Source organism: Empidonax traillii, unplaced genomic scaffold, assembly GCF_003031625.1.
Source record: "Empidonax traillii isolate 1590-97213 ecotype Southwest subspecies unplaced genomic scaffold, ASM303162v1 scaffold336:size770142, whole genome shotgun sequence".
Taxonomy (NCBI): Eukaryota; Metazoa; Chordata; class Aves; order Passeriformes; family Tyrannidae; genus Empidonax; species Empidonax traillii.
This window is the reverse complement of record NW_020955529.1, coordinates 462,712-489,808: the sequence shown is the minus strand read 5'-3', so window position 1 is coordinate 489,808 and position 27,097 is coordinate 462,712. Positions and strand designations below refer to the sequence as shown.

Below are 27,097 nucleotides of genomic sequence, written 5' to 3'. Positions count from 1 at the left end.
AGGCAGGAGACCAATCATTCATTAACAAGTCTGACAAAACCCATCTGTTGTCACCCCAACCTGGATTCACAGAGATGCCAGAATTCCTGAGAGTCCCAGGTCAGTGAATGGGTGGAGGTTGGTTGAGCCCTGGAAGAATACTTTATTTATCTCCATAGTGTTCTTTGCTCCTCACCAGCTCTCTGGTGACTCCTAAGCTGGTAAGGTGTCTAGTCTGACCTAGTGTCGTTTTTGTTGTTACAGAATGTGAATAGAACTAACAAGCAACCCTCCACATGTGGCTGTAGAGATGCTCTTCTATGCAAAGAATATTAAATCCTAACATAGTGAAATGGGACAGAGTAACAGCTCTTTCCAGTTCAACTTTTTGATCTCTCTTTTAAATCATTAACCATTCACAGATGCACTGAAAGTTTGCCTGGGAGATGACAAAGGACCACCACTCCCCATTCACAAGCACAGGAAGCCAGAGTGCATCAGCAGAAATACATGCTTGGAGAGAAAATCCAGTTCCACCAAGTATTAGCATTCACCTGGATGTGAACAAGATTTCACATTTGTTTCTGGATAGTTCTAATGAGTCTTTTGTCTAGACTGAACATTCATGGGTGCACTTTGAAACACACAGACAATTTTCCCAAAAGAAGGAATAGTCACTGAATTTAAAAGCAACTTCACAGCAGTCTATTCACCCTGCCTTCACCCTCTGCCTGAAAAAATGACTCAGGACATTTATATCTCAAGACTAGGGTTGCATCAGAACTATTTCTGTTGACATATAATCATATGATTTTATACATCAGAAATGCTCTTTAGTCCCAGATTAGACACAGTCTTTCTCTTATAATTTAAGTAGTTTTCAATCTGCAAATTTCATTTTGGATTTTTTTTTAATAAAAAAAGGAAACAAGAAAACCCTACATTTTACTCAAGCAGTAACTGAAGTCAAAAATTGACATTTCTCAGAGAGTGGTGAAGCACTGGAACAGGTTGCCCAGAGAAGCTGTGGATGCCCTATCCATGGAAACATTCAAGGCCAGGTTGTATGGGATTTGAGCAACCTGTTCTAGTGGAAGGTGCCCCTGCCTATGGCAGGGAGGTTGAAACTAAGTGATTTTTAAAATACCTTCCAGTCCAAACCATTCTATGATGCTTATTCTACCTTTGCTCAATGCTACAACTTCTTCACTTAAAATAACAGCAGTGTCAAAGAAAGAAAGAAAAATCTTAAACATAACTACATATTTAAACTTTGCTTCTGCAGTTGCTCCAGGTCAGTAATACACCATATTTGGAGGAATTTGGGTGTAATTGAAGCCTTCTGGGTTTCTTAGTGTGTGTGTATGTGTCTCAGTGTTACAAATTCTGCATCTCTAGAGGTGAGCAGACACCATGTGCCACCTACTTTGCATTTTTCTTTAGAGGTTTGACTTATTGAGAAGTAAGCTTAATGCAAATAAAATGACTTTCCCCTCCTGGCACTTGGCAGTCATACAGAAATGTAACAGAGGAGCAGACTACCTAGAGACACTTGCTTCTCAGAACTGTGTTCAGAAAGAATAGCAAGCATTTAAATTCAAAATGCACCATCTGTGACAACCCCTAAGCAGTACCTCATTTCAGTAAGTACAAGCCTGGGAATGAAAGTGAAACTGTACATAACTGTCAATTAAAATAATCTAATATAGATTTTCTGCTTTTGGGGAGAGGGTGGGTATATATTTTCTGGAAGCCCCCTCTGTTTCATTTCCTTAGCCTAAATTTTACAGTTCAGGAGAATGGAATCACATCTGTAGCCAACATATATTACACACCACATGGGAGAAAAGGTGCTGGAAAAGGCACTATCATTGAGGATCAGCTCTCAGCAGTTCATATCCAAAACTGGTATAAGATAATATCAAACTTCATATCAAAATTAATTTTAAAACAATATCTAAGAGTGGTTTTCAATCAGAAATAAGGTATTCACCATTCTCATTTGGGAAATCTAAAATACTGTATCTTAGACAGTTGTATTCAGCAATGAAATCCAGAGAGTTTCTGTCAGTTCATTCAGACCAGAAATAAACAGAGAAATGGCAGCATAGACAAGTTAAGTAGAAACACATGGAAATTCCTGCTTGCCCAAGCACTATGTATTTTTATATACACTATATATTGGCTGGCTACACCTTTAGATTTACAGGATTTAAATCAGATCAGAATTTGGTCCTCAGAGTATTCAGCAGGCAATTCTGGGAAAGTGTCCAGAAGAATTCAGTTAGTGAGCATGAAGACTCTGTCATTTTATATGGTATAAGTTGCTGACTGAAAAAAAAAAAAAAAAGTATTGTTAGGTGGTAAAATTACAGTTTTATTTCTTATTGAATTTGGAGCTACGCTGCAAGCTGTAAAAAATTCCCAGCTAATAGGACACTGTGTATATTTACTGAACCTGGAAAATGCCTTTGGGACAGCAGCTCTCGATGCTGCCGGGATACTTTCCATAGGCACTGAACTACAGCTGGATGTATGTGAATACCAAGTGTGTTTCAAGGCCTTCCATTTTATTGCTACTATTTTGTAAGCCATTTTGCCAACTGAATGTGTATGTGGTTATTTTAAAATGTAAAAACCTGAAAGGTATTTTAAATATTGTTTTATTAACATTCAGGTGTTAATCTATGGTTAAAATAAGGCAATAGTATGGCAATAGTTCAAGCTCTACTTGCCTTCATATCCTGGTTTCACCTCAGATAAAATTAGTTTTCTTCTTAGTAGAACAGAGCTGTGTTTTGAATTCAGTATGAGAATAATGCTGATAACACACTGATGTTTTGGCTGTTGCTCATTAGTTCTTATCCTCAGGTAAGGACTTCTCAAAGGCTCGTGCTCTGCCAGTGAGGAGCTGCACAAGAAGCCAGGAGGCAGCATGGCTGGGACAGTTGACTCAAACTGGCCAAATGGATGTTCCAACCATAGAGCATTGGGCTCAGTATAAACAGGGGGGATTTGGATGGGAAGGGCTAATTGCAGCTGACTGGCTTGATATCAGTCAGGGGGTGGTGAGCAATGGGGTTATGCATCACTTGCTTTTCTTGGGTTTTATTTCTCTCTCCCATTTTCATTACGATTATTATTACTGTTACTGTAATTACACTACTAGTATGTTTTACTTTGTTCCTATTAGTAAACTGTTCTTATCTCAACCCACAAGATTTTACTTTCCCCTGATTGTCCTCCCCAGCCCACTGGGGGAAGATGGAGTGAGTGAGCATCTGCGTGGGACTTAGTTGTAACTTGGTTAAACCACAACACTTGGATATACAGTCCCACCACAATCAAAATCTGGTTGCAGAATTGGACCACAGCAGTGAGAATGCCTTTCTGTGTATGCCTTTAGAGTGAATCATTCCTTAATGAGAGCCACCCCTGGGCACAGCTGTGACTACACCATCAACCCTGACATCTCTCTGTAACTCTTTCTTCCAGGTATTCTTTTCAAGATGAAGAAGACATGTTTATGGTGGTTGATCTCTTACTCGGAGGTGACCTGCGTTACCATTTGCAGCAGAATGTCCACTTTAATGAAGGAACTGTTAAGCTGTACATTTGTGAGCTGGCGCTTTCCTTGGATTATTTGCAGAGATACCACATCATTCACAGGTGGGTGAATTTCATTTGAGGGATGGGCTGCTTGCTTTTGGCAGAGCAGATGGATTTTATCATATAACTGATTACCTGGTTCTGTTTATTCAAAATATCTGAAAAGTTTCTACTGCTATCCTATGGTGGAATTTGGCTCTGAAAAGGGGGGTTTTAAGTGTTTTGCTTTGTTTTTTTTTTCTGTTCATGGCCATTCAGTGGCCTTGTATCCTTCTCATATTACCTTTTTCTTGTTCTGATCTCATACTCTGAAATGTATTTTAACATATAACATGTAAAAACAACATGTTTATAACATATATATAACATGTTGTTATATATATAACAGCATCCTGGCTGCTTTTAATATATTTTTAATTTTCCGGTGTCCCAGTGTTCCTGAACACAAAAGCATTGTACAAGAGCTTGACACAACAACATCAGGGAATGGTCGTAGAACCAAAGGCTAAGAATAATTTGTTTACTTGCAGAATCTGCATGAAGATCAGGAGGAAGAGAGGTGGGGATATGGAAGTAATAGTACAAATCAATTGGGGCATTGATAGATGGTGCATTCTTTGTGCACTTGTGTTACAACAATCTGTTATTTTTCCTGCCTTACAGTGGCAATCGGAGTATTCATTTCAAAAAAGGTGTCAAGAATCAGGATCTGGTTTTTTTTCCTTAAATATTTTGGCATTTAACTGAGGCAGAAGGGATAACATCTCTTTTTTGTGTTAACACAATAACTGTAAAATTATAAAATTACTGTCTTGAGCCTTTATTTTACTCTTTCTAGGCTAAATTCAGTATTATCCTTCATGATTTACAGTCATCAGTATAAAAAAAGAATTAGTTTCGTGTGCTATCAAACCTGGATGTGACTTTCAGAGACCAAAATAAACTAAGTTGTGCCATAGATCTTCCAGTGCTGAGTATAAACAGGTTCCTTCAAATATATTAATTGAGGGTTTTAATCCCATCCACCTACCATAGCTGCCTCATGACTTAGCAATAAAGATCATATGAAAAGTATTATCTGACTTGCTGAAGAGGGATGGCCCACAGAAAATCACTCTGATCAGAGATGCAGTAGGTAGGTGTTCTGTGTCACTGAAACTGTGTAAGACAAAAGTCCAGAAAACATTGAATCATTTGTTCTGCTTGCAATTAAAACTCCAGCAAATATTGCAAGCAAATTCTGGAGTTTTGTATCCTTATTGCACTGTTATTATTTCAATATATTTCCATATATTTTACATAAATTTCCTTTCTTGGTTACTATTTTAAAAGTGGAGCTCAGGATTTCAGATGACCTTTGTTTCTAATGCCTTAGGGAATGTTCTTGGTGAAAAACAAATTGATGAGCATTTTTCTTACCTTCATTTTAATGTCGAGACACTTTATGCAAATAGGGCTGGCAAAACATTCATGAGAGAATCCAGTTTGTAATCAAAACTTGTATTTTACTAGAAGTCTGTGGCTTAAAAATGTCACAGAAAATCATGAGAAATAAAGAAGATATCTTGAAAGAATGAAGGATTGAAGTTACTGTGGTTGTTCATAGTTTTTGTGGCAGTCTCTGCCTTACCATGATTCCACTATGAAACTGGGCAAACACTTTGACCTCTTCTGTATTACTTAGTCATGACAAGTCAACACTAGACTTTACTTAACTTTTTCTTTCACACAGGTTGTAGTGACTTATTGATTTGCAGTGAGGCAGGGGAAGGCATGAGAGTCTGGAGCTGGTTATTGTCTCCATTTGGGGGCAAGTTCTGGGGTTTGGTTTTTGCTTTCACTCTACACCAAAAGTTTCAACAAAAACAGATGTGCAAAAATACCTCTCTGTCAGCATGTGGAGGGTCTCACTGGCTGGTTAGCTGGGATTGTTGTTTAGGGTATAAAAGATGTGATTCAGGACTCTGCTGCATTGTAGAAGAGATGTTTATTTTGAGGCTGTCAGACCTGAGATCTGTTCCACTTCACTGCTTACTGCCCAAATCACCTAACTGTGGCACAAGGAGACTTTTGTGTCATCTTCCCACCAATTATCACAAAATCCCAGATGATCCACACACCAGTGAACATGTTATCTAGCCAGGTAAGTCCCAGAACATTCTGCCTTCTATCTAGCCACCACCTGGAACAGCAGCCTGTGGGGTGGGTCTTCAACTGCCTTAAATCTCTGTAGCATGTCTGGCATCAAGCGTGCAATGCTGGCTTAAATTGGTTCAGGAGCAGAGCCAGCACAGTGAGGAGACATTACTTTATCACTTCAAACACACCATTTTGTTCAGAGATAAAATCAGTGAGCTGGTTGGTGTTTGCACTTTGTGGTAGCACACCTCAGCAATATCATCGTTACCAGGTGCTTCCAGTCAGCATTCACACACTAACCTACAAAACCGTATTGGGTCTTCCATTTTAAAATGAATGCATTGTCAGCAAAGGGGAAATAAATGGTTAGTGAGTGAGGGAGTCATTGAGAAAGCCCCCTACTAAATTTTGCCTGGGCTATAAAGAAAAAATAGTCTAATGATTCATCAGACTGGATCTTCAAATTGGAGTACTATAAAGAGCTGAATACATGATGTGTGAATCAGGAGCTTAACTCCTCCTAGTATTTACAGATGTGTATGAAGTGTGTTCAGGTTTCCATTATGATTGCATTTGACAACACAACAGAATGGGTTCTCCTCTGGCCTCAGGAGTTTGCTACCAAAGGAAGTCGTAATGAAGGGGGTAAGAATTATCAGGCATGAATGAATAGATGAAGAAGCTTAAAGACCAGTACTATGCCATTCCCCTTGGAGACACCTTGCCATGCTTCTGTGTTTGCTGATGTGCTTTAGTGGTGTGTACTTTGAATGTGGCAATCATTTCAGCAACAGAAGTATTGTTCCTGCAGGGACAAATTTACCCATAAATAGTGTAAAAACTCTACTGTTCTGGTGTATTTATGAAACTTGTCATTTTTATTAATCACATCCTTGCATACAAAATCCATATTTTTCATGCACAGTCTTGCAATAGTGCATTTATTTATTATGGTACAATAATGAATGCTGCACTGTGTCTCACAGCTCTATTGAAAATATTTGCATGTACACAGATGTTCAGCTGGAATTATAAAAACTTAAAAAAGAAAAGCTAAAGTTTCAAGCTATTATTTGAAGACTCTTCTGGGCAAATTCTTCAATTAACTTATACAACAGCTCACTTAATGTTGAGATTGTTGGTCACAGGTAATAGCTACATCACAAAACCTTATTTTCTCACAGCCCTGCTTTAATTATATTTTATCCACATTTCTTGCATGGAAAAATAATTCTTTGAAAATTGGATGAATGGTATTTATTATAGACCCTTGAGTCCCAGTACACTTAGAAATCCTTCTGACAATATACATAGTCTCACACATTCTCAAATGTTGGATCAAATCCGGCATTCTGCCATCTCAAGATGGTAGGACTAAACACATTTTTCCAGAACCGCTTGTATAATACCAGCGAATAATGTGTTGGACAAAAGTTTTCCCATCAAAGGCTGAATAAACTTATTTCAGCCATGAGTAACTCAGTCTCCTCCTTTCAAAATGTTGCTGTTCATACATTTCAATAAAACCACCTGCTTCCTCACCAAAGTAGGCTGCCCATTCCCATTCAGCCGGCTCTTCCGGCAGTGGCTCCAGCACTGCCTCTTCCAGGATGCTCTTGCAGCAGAGCCTTGGCTCGGAGCAGTGCTGGCCCTGCAGTGCTGCGGCTGCCGCCCTGGTAACACGCTCCTGCTGAAAAAAACCCCACATTTTCACTTTCTAAGGAGACAAGTGTTAACTGCACTGCCCCTATGACTTTTCATCATCGTTTGGCTCCATTGGTTTTCATCTAGCTTAGAAAGGAGGCTGGAGATGTGGCAGATGTCTGGATAGGAAATTGCAGTAACCTTCCAGCACAATTTTAGGATACTGGACTAGCTGCTCTATGTGCCCTTGACGCTTTTATTTCAGTGAGGTTTTTTAATGCAAAACCATTTGTGTGCGTATGTGTACAAATATAAGCATACATAAAAATTTTTGTTTGAAACACAGTATGACTGGAATCAGTCAGACTTGGCAGATCCGTGCTCTCTGCTACTGTGATCACTGCTCTGTTTTCCATTCCTGCAAGTTCTGTTTCCATTGGAGAGTAGCACCAGGAGCTATTCCAGCTCTGAATAACTCAGAAACAGTGCAGGGTGGGCAAAAGCTAATGGAAAATGGTAAAAAATAGAGCAGTGTGTTTTCCTTTACCAGACAATCCACTGCAGAGTAATGGTGTCTTGTTGCTACCAGCTAGACAAGATGTACTTTTGTTCAGCACTAGACCTGTTTATTCATTATCACTGAGCCTTTCAAGTTGTCCAGACATCTGGTGAAATAAGATAATATATCTAAAAGATTGAACACTTTAAAATGGGCCTTCCCAGTCTCACTTGTAACACCGTACAGCAAGAGAACAAACTTTACTTAAAAATCTTCCCTTCCTAACCTTGTCCATTTAGTATGTAAGCAGTAAATAGGTTTGAAAGTTACTTGAAAATGGAAAATTTGCCCCTTGTTGTTTTTCACAGGTGTCACAGGCAGAATAGTGCCAATCTGAGATTTGATTTGATATACCAAATAAAACACAGTTCTTTATAGATTTCTGCTCGTACTAGTAGTTTCTTCTTGCAGCAAGTCTATGCAGATGAAGAAAAAAATGTAATAGGGTCTGAAATGCATGAAACAGGGAAAAAATAGCCATAATATGACTACTGTTCTTAAGCAGTACCAAAGATCATTACAAGTCAAGAGGCCTGTCCATTAATTTTCTCAGTTTGTCTTCCCATGTCTCTTCCATGGCATTATATTATGTTCTTTAAACAAGTGCAAGCCCACATTATTTCCAAGGACAAATTGCAGGAACTGAGCAGTAAGTTACATAAGAGAAGTAAATTAGAAAACATATCAAAACTAGTCAAAAAAGAAACAACATGCAAATGACAATGCCTGGAAAAGCTGCTGAGTGCTTATGAACCAGCATCGATCATAAAAGAAAGTGATTCACAAATTCCAGGCACAAAAGGTATTTAAATTTCAGTCATACCCTCAAAAAAGAATTAGATATCACAAGATATAAATATGCAGAGAACAAGCCTTTCAATTTCTGAACAGAGTTCTCTACCTACAAAACCAAATTAATTTTCCTGTGTTTAACTACAGAAGCAGTTATTTTATATACCAGATGACTTACTGCAAATAAATGAAGATGGTTTGGAAACAAACTGAGATTTCCATATACAGAGACTAAATTGCTAATGAATTAAAATTGGCTGTATTGGGAAAGAGACACATGGGGAAAGAGGGAACACTCTGATGTGCATGATGTCCCATCAGGTGCTCCAGTTCCTGACACTGATATAATCTTTTACTATGGGCATAATGTGTTTTCTCTTCATCACTCAAGTGAAATACCAGAAGATCCCCATTACACTCTGACTCCTTCGACATCCCATTGCTGAAAGATCCTCTCTGAGGTCAGCAGGGGATTGCTTGTTTCCTTACAGTTTTCAAGTGAGTAGATTAAGTCACCCCTTGGCCCTTTCTTTCATCTTCCTTCTCATTGTTGTAACATCGTAAGAATATGCTCACATGAAGTATTTTGTTTAGCCAAGGAAAACGAATCTCACAAGCCCTAGATCATTTAAAATTTAGGTGTCTGGTCAGTGTTAAGGGATGGAAGATCTGACCAATAGTCTGAATTTGGCCAACTATCTTACATTAGGTAAAAAACTGCTAGTGGCCAGAGGTAACCTAGATCAAGGCCATCCTTTGTTTGTGCTGTACACAGCACAATATTTGGTTCACTTATTGATTTTTTTTTTCTCTGTTTAAAACCAGATACCTGGAAAAGTGTAGATATGATCTAGACATAGAGGAGTGTATGACATGCATCTAGGAGAAAAAGTTACTAAGTCTTCTAGAAAGAATTTCAAACAATTTTATCTGAATCATAATTTTTATACATTGATTTAAAGGTTTCCCTGAATCCTTCTTCACCTCACTGTAATATAACTGCAACCAAAAAAATAAACACAAGAAATATTTTTTTCCTAAAACTCTACAATCACAATGCCATCACAAGGGCATTGTGGAATTATACATGTCTGACTTGCTTCTACTGTCTATAGCTCCATACTCCTCACTACCAGAAAATACAGCTCTCTTGGAGCAAGATAAAGCATTTCCATAGAGGGAATCAGCAATCTGTGCTGTCCAAAATTAAGTACAGAGGAACAGGGAACAGTGCAGAGAAACTGTGACCTGGGCAAATTCAGAATCTCTGACACATCAGGAGGTACAAATCTTTTTGATAATGGGCAATAAAAAGCTACTAGGGAATTACCTTGCTATAGATCTTGCTGTGCACTGAGTTTGAAAGCCAGCACCCAGCAGGTCCACTGATACCTCGGCTCAGCACACTCTGTTTTGTCTATGTAGATATTATATACCAGTTTGCCAGTTCTACGCTCTGCATTTCCCATTTTCCAGTTTCTAAGGCAGGGAGTTTTTGGCTTTTTCATCTATGTCTGCCTTCCAGAGCCATTTTCTTAATGCCCATACATTTGTTCTGGAGTTATAATGACTTTTCTCTGAACTGCTTCTCTTTCTTTCAGAGTTTACTCCCACCCAAATCAGCTGCCATCACCTGCACGTGTTCCTTGTTTTCCCTTCCTTCTTGTTTTCTTTAATAATCCCTTTACCTACTCTTTTAGGCAGAGAAATCTTATACAAGTAGTCTTTAGGCACATTATATGTTTTAAAATGCTACATATCTCTCATCTCCACAATTTAGTGCCCTATTGATGGAAAATGAAATTAAATGGTTTGTTTTCTTCCTTCACCCATTCCTCAGTATTAAAATTTTGATCATGAATCATTTTTCGATATTCAGACACTGAAGCAGAAGATGCTGACAGCATTGAAGCAGAGCTTTGTATTCAAGATTATCTCAGGTCTCCATCCACAAATCTGATCTGATAAATGCTAGTTTTCTGCTTTAGTGTATTGCTAGTTTCTTTGTGGTCAGTGTGAGTGTTATCAGAGATATCTTTCTTTCACAGAAATCCATTTTAAATTTTTGGTGTTGCTTTAAAGGTTCAAGGGATTTTTGTATAGACATCTGCTCCCAACTGATGCATGTTAACAGAGAGCATCATATTGATAGCATGTTGATATTGTAATTCTAAATATAATAATCAAGAGTATTAATGACTACATTTAAATATTTTTTACTAGGTACTTAAAATTATTAGATACTCCTTCTAGGGACTCAGAACAGTATCTGCAGTATTAACTGCCTGTCTTACATGGCATTGCCTGGTTTACCCTGGGTTTGTGACCCTCCACTCCCTCCCCAACCTTCCCATGCAGCTGGGAGTGAAGGAGAGGCTGAGCCAGAGAGATCAAATGAGCAAGGATGTGAAGTCCTAAATAATAGAGAAGAGAATAAGAGCTAACCATCTTTGATACAAAATTAATCCCTTTTTTTTTTCCAAAGCTTTGTTGTTCATGTTATGTTAAAAGAATTCTTGTTTGTATCCTGTATCTTGGAAATTTCACAACACTGTGACTATGAGCAGGCATATTCTCTCCACTGCAGTGGCAGATTTGCATGAAGTGTGCCTGAGTCATTTTTCGTTTGTAGTTAGTGAAGAAATTTAAAATATTTGATTAAAGTATGTAGATGAGGAAAGGGTATATGGAAAACGACTATAAATTTCATGCTGAGAAAAGTATAAACCAAGAGCAGCATATGGACACTTGTTTCTTTCTCCTGTTTCTGCTTCAATGGGGGCAACATTTTTTTCAGCTTGGATGAGCAACACAGACATGAAATATTCCATCTTTCCCTTGGAAATTTCCTTACAATGTAAGGGGTTTTTAATGCATGGCAAAATAGCAAGGACTTAAGAAAAAGTGCATATTTACTTGATTTCCTCATGCCTTCAGCAGTCTCCTGTATCTCAGGAGTTGAGTGAACTGTTCATGTTGTGGTAGAAGGCATTTCATTAACAGATATTACAATGTGAGCTTTCTTCATGCCTTGGAAATGCATTGAGCAGCTTCTGGTACAGCTTTAGTATTTCAGGTGAGATGTGGTCTCCTTTGTGCAACTTCCGACTTCACAGATATACAGAGGGATGAGAAAAAAATGGGAATTGTAATAGTGATCATCTGACAGTTTCTTCTTTCAAAATAAATCATCTTGTGGGTAGGGACTGCAGTTAAGATACAGATTGTCATCAGATTTGTTATGCTTAAGTTGCCTTTTCAATTTTTTTCTCTTGTATTTATTCTCAACCCTCTTTGGGAGCTCCTCAGGGCACTCGCTCAAGGTTATTTTCAAACATTCTTATATTTTCTGTAAAATCCTGTCCCAATTCCCTTGGATGGGTTTTACAGAGGAGAAAGCACAGCAGCTCAAAGCTTTGATGTATGACAGACAGTCCTACTGATGAGCCTCTGCTTCTCCCCACATGTGAATGCACAGCTTGCATTTATTGTGGGGGAATTTCTTACTGACCCAGGGGGGATAACTGCACTTTCCTGCAGCAGAGGAGACAAGGCTGCAATTCAGCAGTTATGGTGCTCTTGCACATGCAAAACTGCTGTCAGCAGGGGAAGACCCTAAAATATGATGCCAAACTGGGGCCCTGCAAGGTGGGAACAGCACTTGGTAGGCAGTACATGTTCAGTGAACCAATTACAAGTTCAATGAATTTATTAAATTGGGTTCTGGTGAATTTGGTAATTCTTTACAGTGATGATCAAAATCATCTCTACAATCTGACTAACAAGAATGAGGAATAACCGCTCTTTAGTGGCTACCAGTTTTTATTCAGACATTTCAGATATTTATCTTTTCATCTTGTTATAAGCATGAAACTTTGGTACTGTTCAGAATGCAGAGGAGTTCCTTTCTAATCTAATAAAAACCCAGTACAAAGCTGGAGCTTTTGTTTGTTTGTTTGTTTGTTTGCCTTTCTCAGTGAGTGACTATTTTGTGTCTAATCATGTTATAGTCTCATGGTTTATTTCAGTGATATTCTTAGTGTGCATTGCACACTTTGTTTTTTTAAGTTTGGGAGTTTAATTATGGACGCAGGTATATTAGATGATAAATAAAAGTTTTTTATCATAAAGCTGTGGGCTTTCTTTCTATATTCAGATCTGTCTTTACTCTGCTATCAGGTTTAGTTCACATTGTAATCATTTTGAGGTTTGAACTGCATTTTTCCTCTGGCTTTATTCAGCCCTTAAATTGAATTAGTTTTTATTAAAAAACAACTCATCTTTCTCTGTAGTTTTTACCATTCAGCATCAAATGATGCCCAACAGAACTGGAATGCTAAAAGATTTAATGAGTGATAAAAAAACACTACAAGAAAAATAATAGTACAGAAGGTATGAATTTTTTAATAATGTCAGAAAAACAAAGTGGTTGGACAGTCTTATACTGAGCTTTAAATGTATGGCCCATGAGTTCACAGTTTGGACCTTTGGTGAGCATGGTTTTATTTTTCAGTCAGCCAAGAAGCTGTTCTTTGGAGAGCCAGACACAGTAAAAAGAGAAACTGGTGGTAAGATAGATGGATTTGAGCGTACCAAAAAGATGATGGACATCATCTACCCACATAAAGTGTGGCAGAGATGTCCAGAGGGGGACTAGGAGAGCTGAAGAAGAGACATGGGAGCACAGAGTGTGGGATAAGATCTGGGCAAGAGAAGACTGCTCTGGAAAGGGTAAAAAGCCAAAGCCTAAAAGCCAAAATAAATCAGGAGTGACCAGAGAAAGTGAACATGGGGGCACAGTAACAGAGGAAATAGGGCGTTGGTGGCAGTGTATGAATTCCAGGTCAGAGGGGTAAGATTTACTGAAGGCTGAGAGGTTTTGAGTATGTCTTTCTTCATCATAGTAGTGGTCAAACAGCTTTATTCACCAGCTGTGACAAAACCTCTATCAGAGCTCTCCAGATAAAAATTAATACACTGACATAAAAAATAATCTCTCTGTGTATTCCTAGAACAGGTGATGATGTGGGGAAATTCAGTTTTAGATTTGCTAAGTTGCTCTCTCAAGTTGCTGCAATAATTAAGATATGGTCCTCATTAAAAATATCAGATCAACAGGACTACTCAATGAGTGTCAGAGGTCTATTTTGAATGCAATTCAATAAACAATAATTGATGTATTGTTAGCAATCAGAAACAATTACTAATATAATCACTTAGCAAGAATTGCTGAGTGGAAAACTTATTGCCAGAATGCTGCCTTTCTCTGCTTTTATGCTAATTAAGTGTATTAGTTATCTAGAATTCTGTCTTTAAAACCTACAGAGAGGCACAGCATGCCTCTTAATTTGAGATGCTGCAGAATTTTCCCCCAGTGCTGCTCCTTCAGCTCTCTTCTGCAAATCTCCTCAGCCACAGAAACGCTCTACAGATGCACCCCAATGCAAACATGTGCACTTACATATGTAAATAGAGTTAACACTAATTAAAGTACCAGCTTTTTTCCCTGAGTCCCAGAGTACCTCTACAGCTGAAACTAAGAATGGTGAGCATATACTTAAGGAAGTACATTTCCAGCAAACAGTCCTTTATCCTATCATTATTGTTTAATATTTGCTTTCAGAAGATAAAGTGCCAAAAAGGAATAGCTTATAAGATCTAAAGCTGAGAAATGGAATTATTAAGCCTGAAAGGTCTAGATTTTTGAACATATATATCAGACCTTTTCAGTTAAGGGGCTCAGTCTTCCCTCCTATGAAATACTTGGTCACCAGTTTCCTCACGTCAGACAGAATGTTATCTCCTTGAGATAAAATGTGGCTCCACTTGTGCAAAAACAGCTCTGTGTGGCAGTGCCAGGTTCCCTGGATGCCACAAATTGCTGAGCTTTCCTGTATGTAGGAAAGCAAGGAACCCCTGGGCTCCTTCTGCAGACATCTCTGTCTAAACCCCACACAGATAAAAGACAATACAGAGCCTCAGAGGCTTTCCTGCTGCAAATGAGGAGGACTTTTTATTTGATGGCAGCAACTGAAAAAATTCTTGAGCGTGCAAGGTGTTTTAACTATGGCACAGTTAATCATGTATGAAGGATTGTGTTGTTCATGGGGTGAGATGACGTCAAACAAGACAATGAGCGCCAGAAGCGTGACTCCTGCCAGAGGCTTAAACACCTGCCTGTGCCTCTGTGATAACACCTTGCAATAATTTGCCTTGAGAACATCCCCAGTTGTTTTCATAATTCCACACAGAATGTAAAATTTTTCTTATGTTTTTAAAAACTTAGTCCACTGTTCACCAAGATCCAAATGCAGGAGTCTTTAGTTTTTTAGTTGTCTGTCCAAATAAGTGGATGCAAAGTCAACACAGGTCACAGAATCTATACAGTTATTCAGCTCATCTAAAACAGGCAATCATCTGAATGGCTTTTACACTCTGCTGACACTGTTGTTTATACATCTATTGACTATAAATGTATATATAGATGCCTGATTCACAGTAGAATCTAATCCAAGTGTCTTAACCTGAGAGCAGAATCCCTTCCCTATTTTCACTTCAATAAATAACAAGAATAATCCTTATAATCAGTGAAAACAGTTACAGTAACAGCAGTTTCTCTGCACAGTCTAGTTTAAACACACCTTCACCCCTACTATATTCTTGCCCAGTAATCTTAACCAGGATGTTGGCACCACACTCTGTGGGCTCAAACAATATTGTCAATATATAATTCCTTATCCAGATTCATCAAGAGGAGTTGGAATATTTGGCTGTTTGACTTCAAGCAACAAGCAATATGTTGCTGACATCTCTTAGAATAGGGAGGGTTCTTAAAAGGGTACTGTACTGAAACAGGACTTGTGGTTTCAGTCAAATTTAGCCTGTCATTTCTTATCTATCCTAAACAGCAATCTGCAGTAATACCCATATTTATTGCTTGGTGAGTTTGTTTGTAAATGTTCTCCAAGTTATTCTTACGAGTAATTTATTACAGTCCTTACAAAGGTAGGTGAAGCTCAACATATAAAAGTGTCATGGGACATGATACCGACATTTCAGGTACTGGTAGATCAGTTTTTAAATCATTTACCAAATATAATTTTCTTTTCGAGCATAAACTCTACACCTCCTATCCTGGTCTACTGCAGCTAACCTTTACATACTTAAATTGACATACTTCACTTGACAGTGGAATATATTCAACCTCCTCTTGGTTGTATGTCCTGACTGTGTATATTAAAGGATGTGAGGTGGTCAGTTTGAGAAACTGAGCCACAAATACTACACTAAATGATGGCAGTTGGGAAGATGTTGGCAAATCCAAAATTTATGCTACATTTGGGGTTTCAGATTGGACTAAACTACACAGCCTGGCATGGTTGTTTCCTGCTTGCTGGTCTTGCGGCCCTTCTTGGGGCTTGTCACCTTCCTTAGCCTGCTCGTGAAGTCCACTATGCTGAACTATACTTTAGTTACCAGCCATGTTGACTGTAGTTAGTTGCACTCTGGTATGGATGGAGGAAATAGCTGTTAAATAATGTGATAATATTATTGTGGATACTGTTGTTCTTACAGGCAGCACATGGACTTGTAGGTAGAGAAGTTGGTAGAGGATTTAAGGTAGATTTTAGGGATATTATACAGTAATTACACAGTACAAACAGTGGCTGACAAGCACACCTGTGTGTTTGGAATTCTGTATATTTTCTTCTTGAATTTGTCTAATAAGCTGAGTGAACTCTTGGAGATACATCTGAAACAAAGCAAGTATATGAATGTCAGACGTTACAAAACACCACACTTAAATGCTAGCTTTTTACAACAGATAAAGCCAAATGTGCTTACCAGTAACAATGCTTTCTTGATTTGTCTTTGGGCAGTGGTCAAATGTAATGAATTTCTTCTCTCATCTAGTTTCACACATGGATTTCTGCCTGTGAAAATTGGAAGAGGGCCTATGCTTGCCTTTTACTGTAAGGAGAATGATAGTCTTGCAATTGCTGGCAGAGTACACACTGAATACTTTCTCCCCTTATTCCTAGTCAAAAGCTCTCTACATGGTATCATGGAAGGAAGCATCCCCGTTGCAATGTATATGCTTTCCTGCTGGACCAGATAATTCTTTCCAAATGCCACACTCCAGTTAGCACCTAATGAGTTGTGCACTTCCCATGGTTATCAGAGGCGTCACCTGTTCTTGAGAGCTGATTCACACATAGTATACGATGCTTATACTCATACACACAGAAGGTCTCTTGACTCTACAATACAAAAAAGATTAGAGTCATCAGCTGTAAGATTATTGAAAAATTACTGCTACGTGGGGATTCTGCATGACTCTTCCATGTGATCTGAAGAAGCATTTGGCTGAAAAAGATTTTTATTTAAAATGTGGTGGTATTCTGACATCATCATTGCAGTGTTGACTGTTCAAGGTTCCCACAAATGTTCAAGGGCTGTGCTCACAGAAAACAGTTCTCACTCCAGAAAAAAGTTCTAGCAAAGGAAGTGTCACATTTGTCATTGCTTTGAATCCTTCAGGCAAAATGAAAACTAACCATTGCATTGCCCTCAGGTTGCTTGTGCTGGTAAATGTTTCCTTGAAAATGAACCACTGTATCTGGAAGACAAATCCTGGATAACACAGTCTGGGCTCTATTATGTAAAAGCTCAGTTTACAAGGCTACAGTGGTATTTTCCAATTCTGATCTCTGAGACATTATACAAGCAGTACAGAGGAGACAAAGTACAGGTTCACATTCTCATTTGGGCAATCTTTCTAGGTTTTATAACATTTAAGAATCTTTTACTATTTTTCTTCCTATTGCAGGATATAATTATTGATGATAAATTAATTTTGGATCTTGAAGAAGAACAATATAATTAAATCACCTGTGTTTAATATTTTTGTTTTTATTTAGTGTCTATGCAAATTCAGGAGATGAACCTAGCCAAAGAAGAGTATTATCTGGCTCTATATACCCTGAAATGTGAAAGCTTAGGTATAGGTATTTTAAAAAGGTCATTTTCTTCGACCTGGGATAACAGTATCTACCACAGCTATTTATCCAAGCTAAAACTGACAAATACAGTGCTTCCAAAGCCCACTGGCCATCCAGACAAATGTAGATATCATTACTGCCACCTATTGCTACTAGCAGAGAATTGAAGATCTTTTCATAGTTGTGTACTTCCAAATGGAGATAAAATTGGATAATAGCAAGCTTGTTCCAGTTAAGACATTTGTAAATAAACATGTTTTGGTGCCTTCTTTGATAGCTTTATTTTCAGAGCCATGTAAAATTGACTAGTACAAGTGTTAAGAAATTCCAACGTTGTCACGGACACCTGGAAAAAATAGGATTAAACTAGAAAGGAACCCCAGGCACTTGCTACTCAGCATCACAGTAACTTGTTTCTACATATCTTGGCACTACAGTCCCAAGCCTTGAGCCAGATGTCCAGACACTATTTAAAAATACATAGGAAGACGTAGGGTCTTCAGAGGCCTTTATTACTGACAGCTCTTTTTCATAATTATTACAGCAGCTATATCTTCCATATAGACTAGCAAATTGTCTTGTTGTCACATAGAAAGAAAAGTCTCAGAAGTGTGATAATAGGCTGGATGATAGGATTCTGATTGGGATCACATGAATGCATACTACCAGATAAATATCTGCAAATAGTTTTGGATTTTTTTTTTTTCCTTCATAAAGCTCAGGGAATGGGAATTGCAGAGCAAAACAACAGATTTCAATCATAAGATCTTAAATACAAAGGCACAATAAAAGGATTTTTTTTCCCAAGGCCTACTGACTTACTGAGTATGTCTGGTTCATGAATAATGCATCACAGGTTGCTTAATAACAAAATTACATCTTTCTGATTGGTGATAAATGTATCATTTGAGATGGCATGTATAGAATCTTGCCAAAGGTGTTTCAGTTTTATGGAGTGCTTTTCAGATCCTAAAACATTTACTCATTTTTTTGACACAGAGTTCTGTAGAATTCTACTGCTTTCTAGATTTAGAAGTTGCCTTAATGAGTACTGTGAGAGTTGAACATCTAATTAAAACATCATAAAGCTATTAAAACACTGTAATAAAATCAGATTACCTTTCATGTCATAACATTTGTTAGTCTTAAAATTTTCTGAAGGGGAGAGTTAATTTTTCTAAGATATCTGATAACTATCTATCCACGTACATATATGAAAAAAATCTACTGGACGTTGATGATTATGATCACCAAAGGTGCATTTCTTTATATTTATTCCCATAAACAGATCAGCAAAAGCCATGTAACAACCAATTAGCTGTGTAAGTTTTCTCTGTTTGTGAGTGAATTTGCCCAGGCTTAAATATGAAAAGATCAGGACCAGTACTTTAATTTTTTGTCATCTCAATCACTACATTTGCTGTCCACACCTATAGCCACTGGCTTTTATTAACAGACATTAATTTCATCATTCCTGTTCTAGGCAGACAACATAAATTGTGAAAGCCTATTGCTGAACTTAATTGTTCTGCTGGGTGTCATATGTCATATGTCACATTCTCGTTAATCTAACAGTAGATAACACTAAAGAACTCTGAGGTTATTACTATGATCTTTTTTTAATACCACTGAGCAGTTCTTGAAACTAGGAAGGATATCGCTCAGGAACAAAAACGTAAAAAGATAAATGAGTGATAAGGTGTTGATAAAGGAAGAAAGGATGAATCAAACTTCACTAAAGATATTTCTTGAGCAAACCCTCTTGTCTTGTATACTTGTATACTTGAATACTTGTATACTTGTATACTGTACATGTCTTCTGTACAGTTCAGCTCTGGAGGATACCTCATTTCCGTGCTGCCCTTATAGAAGCAAAACACCTCTGACAAAATTAATGTCTTAGCTGTACAGTGGCCAATATATATTGACTTTTCCTTTGTGCAAAGCTTTAACAAATTCACCTAATGAAAATCTCACTATGTATGCATTCACTTTCTTTATGAACTGCATGCCTTGGACATATGTATTATTTGTGAATGTAATATCAAATAGGAAGGAAATAAGGGCCCTATCTGTGAAAATCAAAATTTGTTCACATTTCTTTCCATAACCAGCAAAACCACTTTATAATATATTATATGGTTCACTTCAGGGCTCTGATACAGTGATTTCTTATGTGAACTCGAATAATCCATAGCTGAAGCTTATATTTCCCAACTCATTGCCATTTTTATGGCTGTTAAGAACTGTTATACACTTAATATTAATCTTAATGAAAATTACCCAGAACTACTCATGTCGGATCAGCTTGTTGTTCTGTCTCAGGTATATGTTAGTTATTGGATGTGAAACACTGGTGTGACTAACTAAACCTAAAAGAAACTTAATAAAAAATAAACCCTGGTCAGACACATCATTTTGTATATAAATGAGGTTTGAGCAAAGAATTGAGAATAATATTTGAGAGAATCAGCTACTCAGTAGACTGAGGTTATTGGAATTATCCCTACATGGCCTCACGTTGCTATGCAGAAGTCTTTGGGTATTTTTTAATGGTAGCAACTGTCTTCCAGACTTTAGCATTTGCCTCTAATAGTCAATGCAGACTCCTAGTCTTCATATAGCATTTTCTGTATCCAGTAATAAAACCAATCATTTCTTTCAGTCATGACTGTTGGGAGTAACTTGACAAGAGAAAGCAAAGAGGATCATGAAGGTCACTGTAGTTTAAAAACTAGTTAATATGACTTTCTGTGATCATAACACAATTTTTTTTCTCCCCTATTTCTACATAAGGAAAAAAATACTAACATAAGAAATTTACTGAATAATTAGGAAACAATCTTTAAACTGAATATTTCAAGGTTTATCCTACACAGCATAAAGTTAGATTGTCAGCACTAAAAAGTGTATGAGAAAACCTTTATTGGAGTTTCAACAGTGTTTACTGAAGCCTGAGTAATCCTTCCACTGACATCAAGGGCCTTTGTCTGAATCTTGCTTGTTTTGCGTCCTTATGAGAATGCAAATTCCATCAAATTTAATTTCTCTGTTAGATGTTTTGAAATTATCTCTGAGAAAATAAAACCCTTAGCATTCTGCAAGGACATAGACTGCCTTAACTATCAGCCAATGAATTTCCAGTGACACACATGTAAATATGGGCTCATGTCATCCAGACTGAGACAAGCATATCTTGTGACCCTGGAGTTTTATTGCCCATGGGCTCTAGGCATCAGCACTGCCCCTGGAGCAGATTGGCTGTGGGCTGCAGTGCTCGGTGGTGTTTATAAGAAGCTACTCAGTTGCTGCTCATTATCTGAAGGGTGGAGAAAGCCCTCTTTGCTCCCTGCAGAACTTATCTAAATATAAAACATCACAAGAAAAATTCAGGCTGGAAGGAACATCAGGAGGTCTCCAGTCCAACCTTCTTCTTGAAGCATGATCAGATATGACACCAGACCAGGTTTCCCAGGCATATATTTAGTCACGTCTTTAAAAACTCCAGGGATGGTGACCAAACAACCCCTCTGGGCAGCCTGTTCCTCTGTTTGTCTGTCCCCACAGTAAAAGTTTTCTTTTATATCTGGTCTGAACTCCCTTGTTGCAACTCACACCTGTTGTTCATATGCTAGATTCTATCCTTTGAACTAAAGAGAGTACATGTCTTCTGTCTACTCAAATAAAGGCAGGCAAGAGCTGCTTTTAAAAATCTAAGACTTCATTTCATTTCAGAACTGAATTTTCTCTTTAATTTGCCTTTGGTTAATGAACAAGCCTCAGTGGTCCTCATTCTGAGAAAATCATTAAAAAGTAGAAATATTCCATTATAAGTCATGCTGGTAAAACTACCATCAACTGAAATGCTGATGGTAGTGGGATTTTAGAAGCTCAAGAGAATGGAAATCTGAGAATACATTATATCCTGGTCTGAGCCAGCAAGGCAAAGACTGAAATCTGTCAGACATAAAGTTGAATTAATGTACTTTGGATTTTTGCTGATACCAGATAAAGGGCTGTGAATGCAGACCCATACAGAATTGTTATAGCTGAAATATTTCCTCTGATAATATTAAAAAGCTGTTTGAACTGGCAAAGAACACCTGTCCCTGTGTTAGAAACACTTGAAATCTTTTGATAAAATGAGTATAAACATGGCAGAAACTAAGCCTGTGGTGTTAATGTTTTCTGCAAAATACGGAAGAAGAAAAAACAGGTAGACAGTGATAGTTTTTCAGTTCTCACAGGTTTAAGGAAAAACACAGATCTTATGTTTGGTGTTATTATGGATGTGTTTCAAAAAGGTGAAGGGAAGACAGTGTCTGTACTTGCCTTAGAAGTGCTTTCCTAAATCAATTAGATTAATCTTTGCTGTAGGAACTCTAGCTGGTCATTCTGTTATTCACATCAGTGGCTAAATCTTTGTTTAGGCCTCTGAAACATTTTTATGCAATTATGACTTGTAGTAATGAACTTGAGTTTAATTCTCAGTTGTATAATTCAAACACTGTTTGATTTGTTCACTTCAGTTTTATGGAATATGAATCCACATTCATGTTCCAAAAGCAAACAGAAAAGTTTTGCTGACCATCTAGATATTATTTGTCGTATGGCATCTTACAGATCTTTTCTGTTAACTAAGCAACCTAATCTATTTGTTCTTTAGTCACAAGGAAATTTTTTGTTTAGCCTTCCCCAGATCTTTTCTTTTTTGACTGTTTTCTTTCAGATGCTAAGAAATCATGGAACCTGAACGACCTACCTTTGTTTTAAATTAGAGCATAACATCTTCTTTTTACCAATATTTTTCTCTAGCCTTCTTAGAATTGTTTGATATCAGTGTGAAGTGGTAGCCAATGAACCAGCCATTAATTCTTTTCCTTGAGAAAATTGGGCAATTCATGGTTGACTTCACCAGCGATACTCCTTTCATTTATAGATGGATGTTTCAAGTCCAATCGATAAAAATAGAGACAAAAAGTTACAATGTCCTGATTGCTAGTTGATAGTAGTACACAGGAAACTTTTCCGGACATTATTCTGAATTTCAAGCTTTAGAATGAATGGCATCATCACATATTTTTCAGCCTTCTTTTGTATAACTAATTGACCTACATAAGGAACACAACAGTGTGACCTTGGAAAGATTATGTATGGCCACTAATCCATATAAACAATTCAGAGTCTTCCCTTCTGATGTATATATATAATGTCTATCATTTTATCTGACAGTGGCAATATAATCACCTAAAGTTGTTCATTCCTATGGAGATTTCTCAGTCTTCTTCAGGTGACATAATCCTCATTCTTTTACCACTTACATAGCTAATAAATATTGTGTTACGCCTCTCCAGTGCTGCACTGCAGGGTATTTCAATTTTAACCTCATTTCGTGCTGAAGATAGGCTATTTATTCCTACTAGTTTCTTCATGAGCATTCAAACCCCATGACAGAATTTAACTTAAGGTGGAAGATATGAATAGCTCTAACTGCTATGGACCATATCAAAGACTCACTAAACTCCACATATATCTCTTACAAGTCTCGTCAATCTTTCATGAACTTCCTTGTAGCCAAAAGCAGAGGGACGGTGGGGGGAAATAAGCATGAGGGGCTTTGAACTTGGACACATTATTTTTCATAGACTCGGACTAATTTGGGGTAGAAGGGAACTCCAGAGGCCTCTAGTCTAATGTTCAGCCCAAAGCACGTTCAGCCTTCAAATTACACCAGATTGCCTGAGGTTTGTCCAGTCAGGTCTTGAAAACCGACAAGAATGACAATTGCATGGCCTCTCCACTTCTTGATTTAGAAATCTGCTTTTACTTAACTTAGTAACACCAGAAAGAAACACTGATGGAAGAGGGAACTAAAACTACAGATTCTTCAACATATGTCCTTTGTTATCACTGTGAGCCTTTTGGGGAGGACATTCTGACTGGCAAATGCAGTGAGCGTGAGTGGAGTCACACACATGGTTTTACTCCATGCAAAGAGAGTATCTTCAAGCATGGGATGCCCACTCAGCCTAGATATTTGCTCCTTGCAAAAGTCCTTCAATTTCTCTTATGAGCTGGTTCAAGGCACTTGGATTATTAAAGTATTTCAGTTAGTTCTCTTAGCTAGGGATATGCATAACAGGAAAACCCTGAAGTTAAGGTGCTGAATTTCACACCCTGTTTTTTGAACATGCTTGCTAAAGGGAAATTTTTTTCAGAAACCTTGATGTGTAATCAAAACAGAATTTCACTTATGTAATACATTTTAATTTAAATTGCTTAACTAAAGAATTTTTATCTTTTAAATCCAATTTTCTACATAAACAGTGTTTTTACTATTTAAGTGAATTTTTGTAGAGTATTTCTTTAGAGGAACTGAATATAACAGATACCAGAAGCCCTCAGTTTTGAATATATCCAGTAACTTGCAATGCACCCAGACCTGCAACGTGTTCCCCTCGTCCATGTTGAACCATCCCTGCCCTGTACCTATCTGGCAGCTGTCAGTGCAAGGGCAGAGCAGTGCCCTTGTTCCTCTGAAGTCTTCGGAGCTTTCAACAAGCTACCTCTGGAGAACAGAGCTTTTAGTGCGTGCTGTAAACCGGGGACAAGCACACAACAGTGTTGCTGGAAGGCACACTCTTGACCTTGTGCTTTTCTTTCTCACCTGCAGCGTGAATCTGTGCATTGCGCACATCTCCAGGCATGTGGTCACAGAACAGCAGCATCTTACTTAAGAAACTTGTTTACCTCCTCTCAAGTTAGCCCATGACTTTTACTTGCTGCAAAAGCAGTTAAAAATAGCCTGTTTTGAGATCTGAGGCATGGTTATGAGTCTATCAGGTTGCCCCAGGGACCGAGAGGTTGGGCTGCTGTGTGCAAGGCGATACACCCTGTGGTATCTGCCCCCAGCTACAGTCCTGCCTCTGAGCAAAATGAGCAAAGCCAACAGTGCCCACAGTGGGGAACATCCCTTAGGTAGGAAAAGCTCTATGATCTGTGCACATCTGTATCAAGTATCAGCCACTGCATGAATTAGTCACGGAAAGATAAGCACAGATCTAATTTTACCACTCAAACTTTCTGAGCATTACAGATGCAAACTGCATGAAGAATATATTTGATGATACATACAGTTGTCAAGTGGATTTGTCAATGTCTTTTCTGGTGGCTATTAAAATGTATGGTCTATTTAATGATGCAATACCATAGCAGATATTCAAATTGTTTGAACTCATCTTAAAAAAAGAGATAGAAAAGGCACAGTCTTGTAATGAGCAATCCCTGCATGCTGTATTGTTACACAGATGGCAGTAGCTTATAAAGCTGAATTTTTCCTTTTGATCAGTTTTATTCTCAGTGAAGTACTAGTGATTGTATAATTCCAAATTTTAATTTTCTTTAAGTGGAAAAACAGTTTGGAGTGATGTTGAATGTATCACTGATTTTAGGAAGGCACAGAAAGGCCCAGTTGTACTTGTGTATGACCCCCAATCTTTTTACTCATGTGAGAAATGCACAGTCAGTTTGTGTTTATTAAAATTTGTGAAGGCAAAGTTTAAAATATTTAATTCAACTGTCAAAACTTTGACATGTTTACTTCCACTGAAGTGTATTTTCAAGTCATGGATCAGCCACAAAGACTATTCAACATGAAATCACAATTCCAACTCTTATCAGAAAACAGTTATCAAAACCCAGAAATCATTTTGTCACTAGCATATATATTTGATACCATCTGAACATTAGCTCTTTTAAAACTGAGAAGTTAGATATAACATTGGATATAAAAATACGTAGAATTTCCTATGATACTTCAACCAAAGATAAATATTATAATTTAAAAAAAGATATTTATTCCTACAGTTTGCCTGTAACTCACAGCTTGACTCATATGAAATCAGGGAAGGAAAGGTTTTGATATGATAAATGATATCCCAAGTGACTATAGGGGACAGGAAAGACACAAGTCAGAGTTTGGAAGGTTTTGGGTGAAATAGGCTCTAAGACAGATGTTCCCTCCCTACATATTACATAAATAGAACTGCCTCTGAATCAGACAGTTATAAGTAGCCTGTAAGTTGTGCAAAAGAAATACAGTATTTCCCACTGAAATATTGGGATAATTTAAAATTTCCATTCCAGATGGTAATTCCTAGTGAAATCCTTTTCCTTACATGGACACATATGCATCCTACATTATTTCTGAATGTCTAGAGAATTATTCAAGCAAATTTCTTATTTATCCTATGTTTCCCCAGCTGCTGCTACATGACTTATAATCATAATCTTAGCATACTTAATAATTTCATATGATTCTCAAGAAGGCTAGAAAGTGTGGAATCCAGAATGCTAAGGAAGGTGCAAGCTTCTTCTGTTAATAAAGATGTAGAGTTTGGGTGATGACTAAGCTCATATCGTGCAAGCAATATATATATTATAATTGCTATTTCTGTCTTATTCCTGTATGATGTTTACTCGAGAAGTCTTTCTGTAATTAAAATTTAAAATTTAAAAAAAAAAAAAAAAAAAGCCCAAACACAGATATTCTGGTGTAACACATTTTCTTTTTGCAACTTTTTCCTTTTTTCTTTATTCCGTTTATGGGCACATTGGGAAAAAGCTTTCCCAGGAAATGGTCAAATTGGAATAATCAAGCCATCAAGTCATCCCTTGTCTTAAAGAAATTAAACAGGTGGGAATGTTTGGAGTGTCATATGCAGACTTATTCAACAGCTTACTTTGGTACCTTGTCTTTTGAGATAAGGGGAAAATTCAGCCCAAGGGGCAAAAGTTTTGCTCAAGGTGGACTGATGCCTCTGGCCCTCTGTCAGTGCCATACCAAGAACACAGCTTCAAAATTGCATGAAGTGCAAGCTGCCAGGGACAAGGCAGTGCCACACAACACTGCCACATCACACTCACCAAGCCCCAGGGTGAGCCCAGCCAGGGATCGATCCAGCTAGCAAAGCGAAGAGACAAATTTCCCCCAGAACAAGTCCACACCAATGGCAATAATGCTGAACCCAGAGAGAGAGTGGGAATGCCTAAAAATGGTGAGGAAAAGTTGTCTCCATCCCTCCTGAAAGCAGCATAAACTTAGGTCAATGGAAAATGATCCTGAAAGTGAAACTCTCTAGGCCAATGTTGTTCTCTAGTGCCAAAAAGAATGTTCTTGAGCTGATGCTTCAGCCCATCATAATCTTTATCTTCCCTTACCCCCTCACCTTTTCCCTAACAGCATAGTACCTGCTGGTGCAGACAGCCAAGTGGGGATTCAGTGACTAAAGGGAGAGCTGCTAGACATACTCGATTAGCACAAGGTAGCTCACAGGACTCTCCAGTGTGTGAGTGACCATGAATGTGAACATCG

The 27,097-nt window shown here is 37.8% G+C and overlaps 1 protein-coding gene across 1 annotated transcript in view; it reads left to right on the top strand.

Annotated features, from left to right (window-relative positions):
• STK32B (serine/threonine kinase 32B) overlaps positions 1–27,097 on the top strand; it is a 176,947-nt gene that overhangs the window by 91,628 nt on the left and 58,222 nt on the right. Inside the window, exon 4 of the mRNA XM_027891979.1 lies at positions 3,475–3,648. Within this exon, the coding sequence (XP_027747780.1) occupies positions 3,475–3,648 (174 nt within the window). The remainder of the gene's footprint in view (positions 1–3,474; positions 3,649–27,097) is intronic.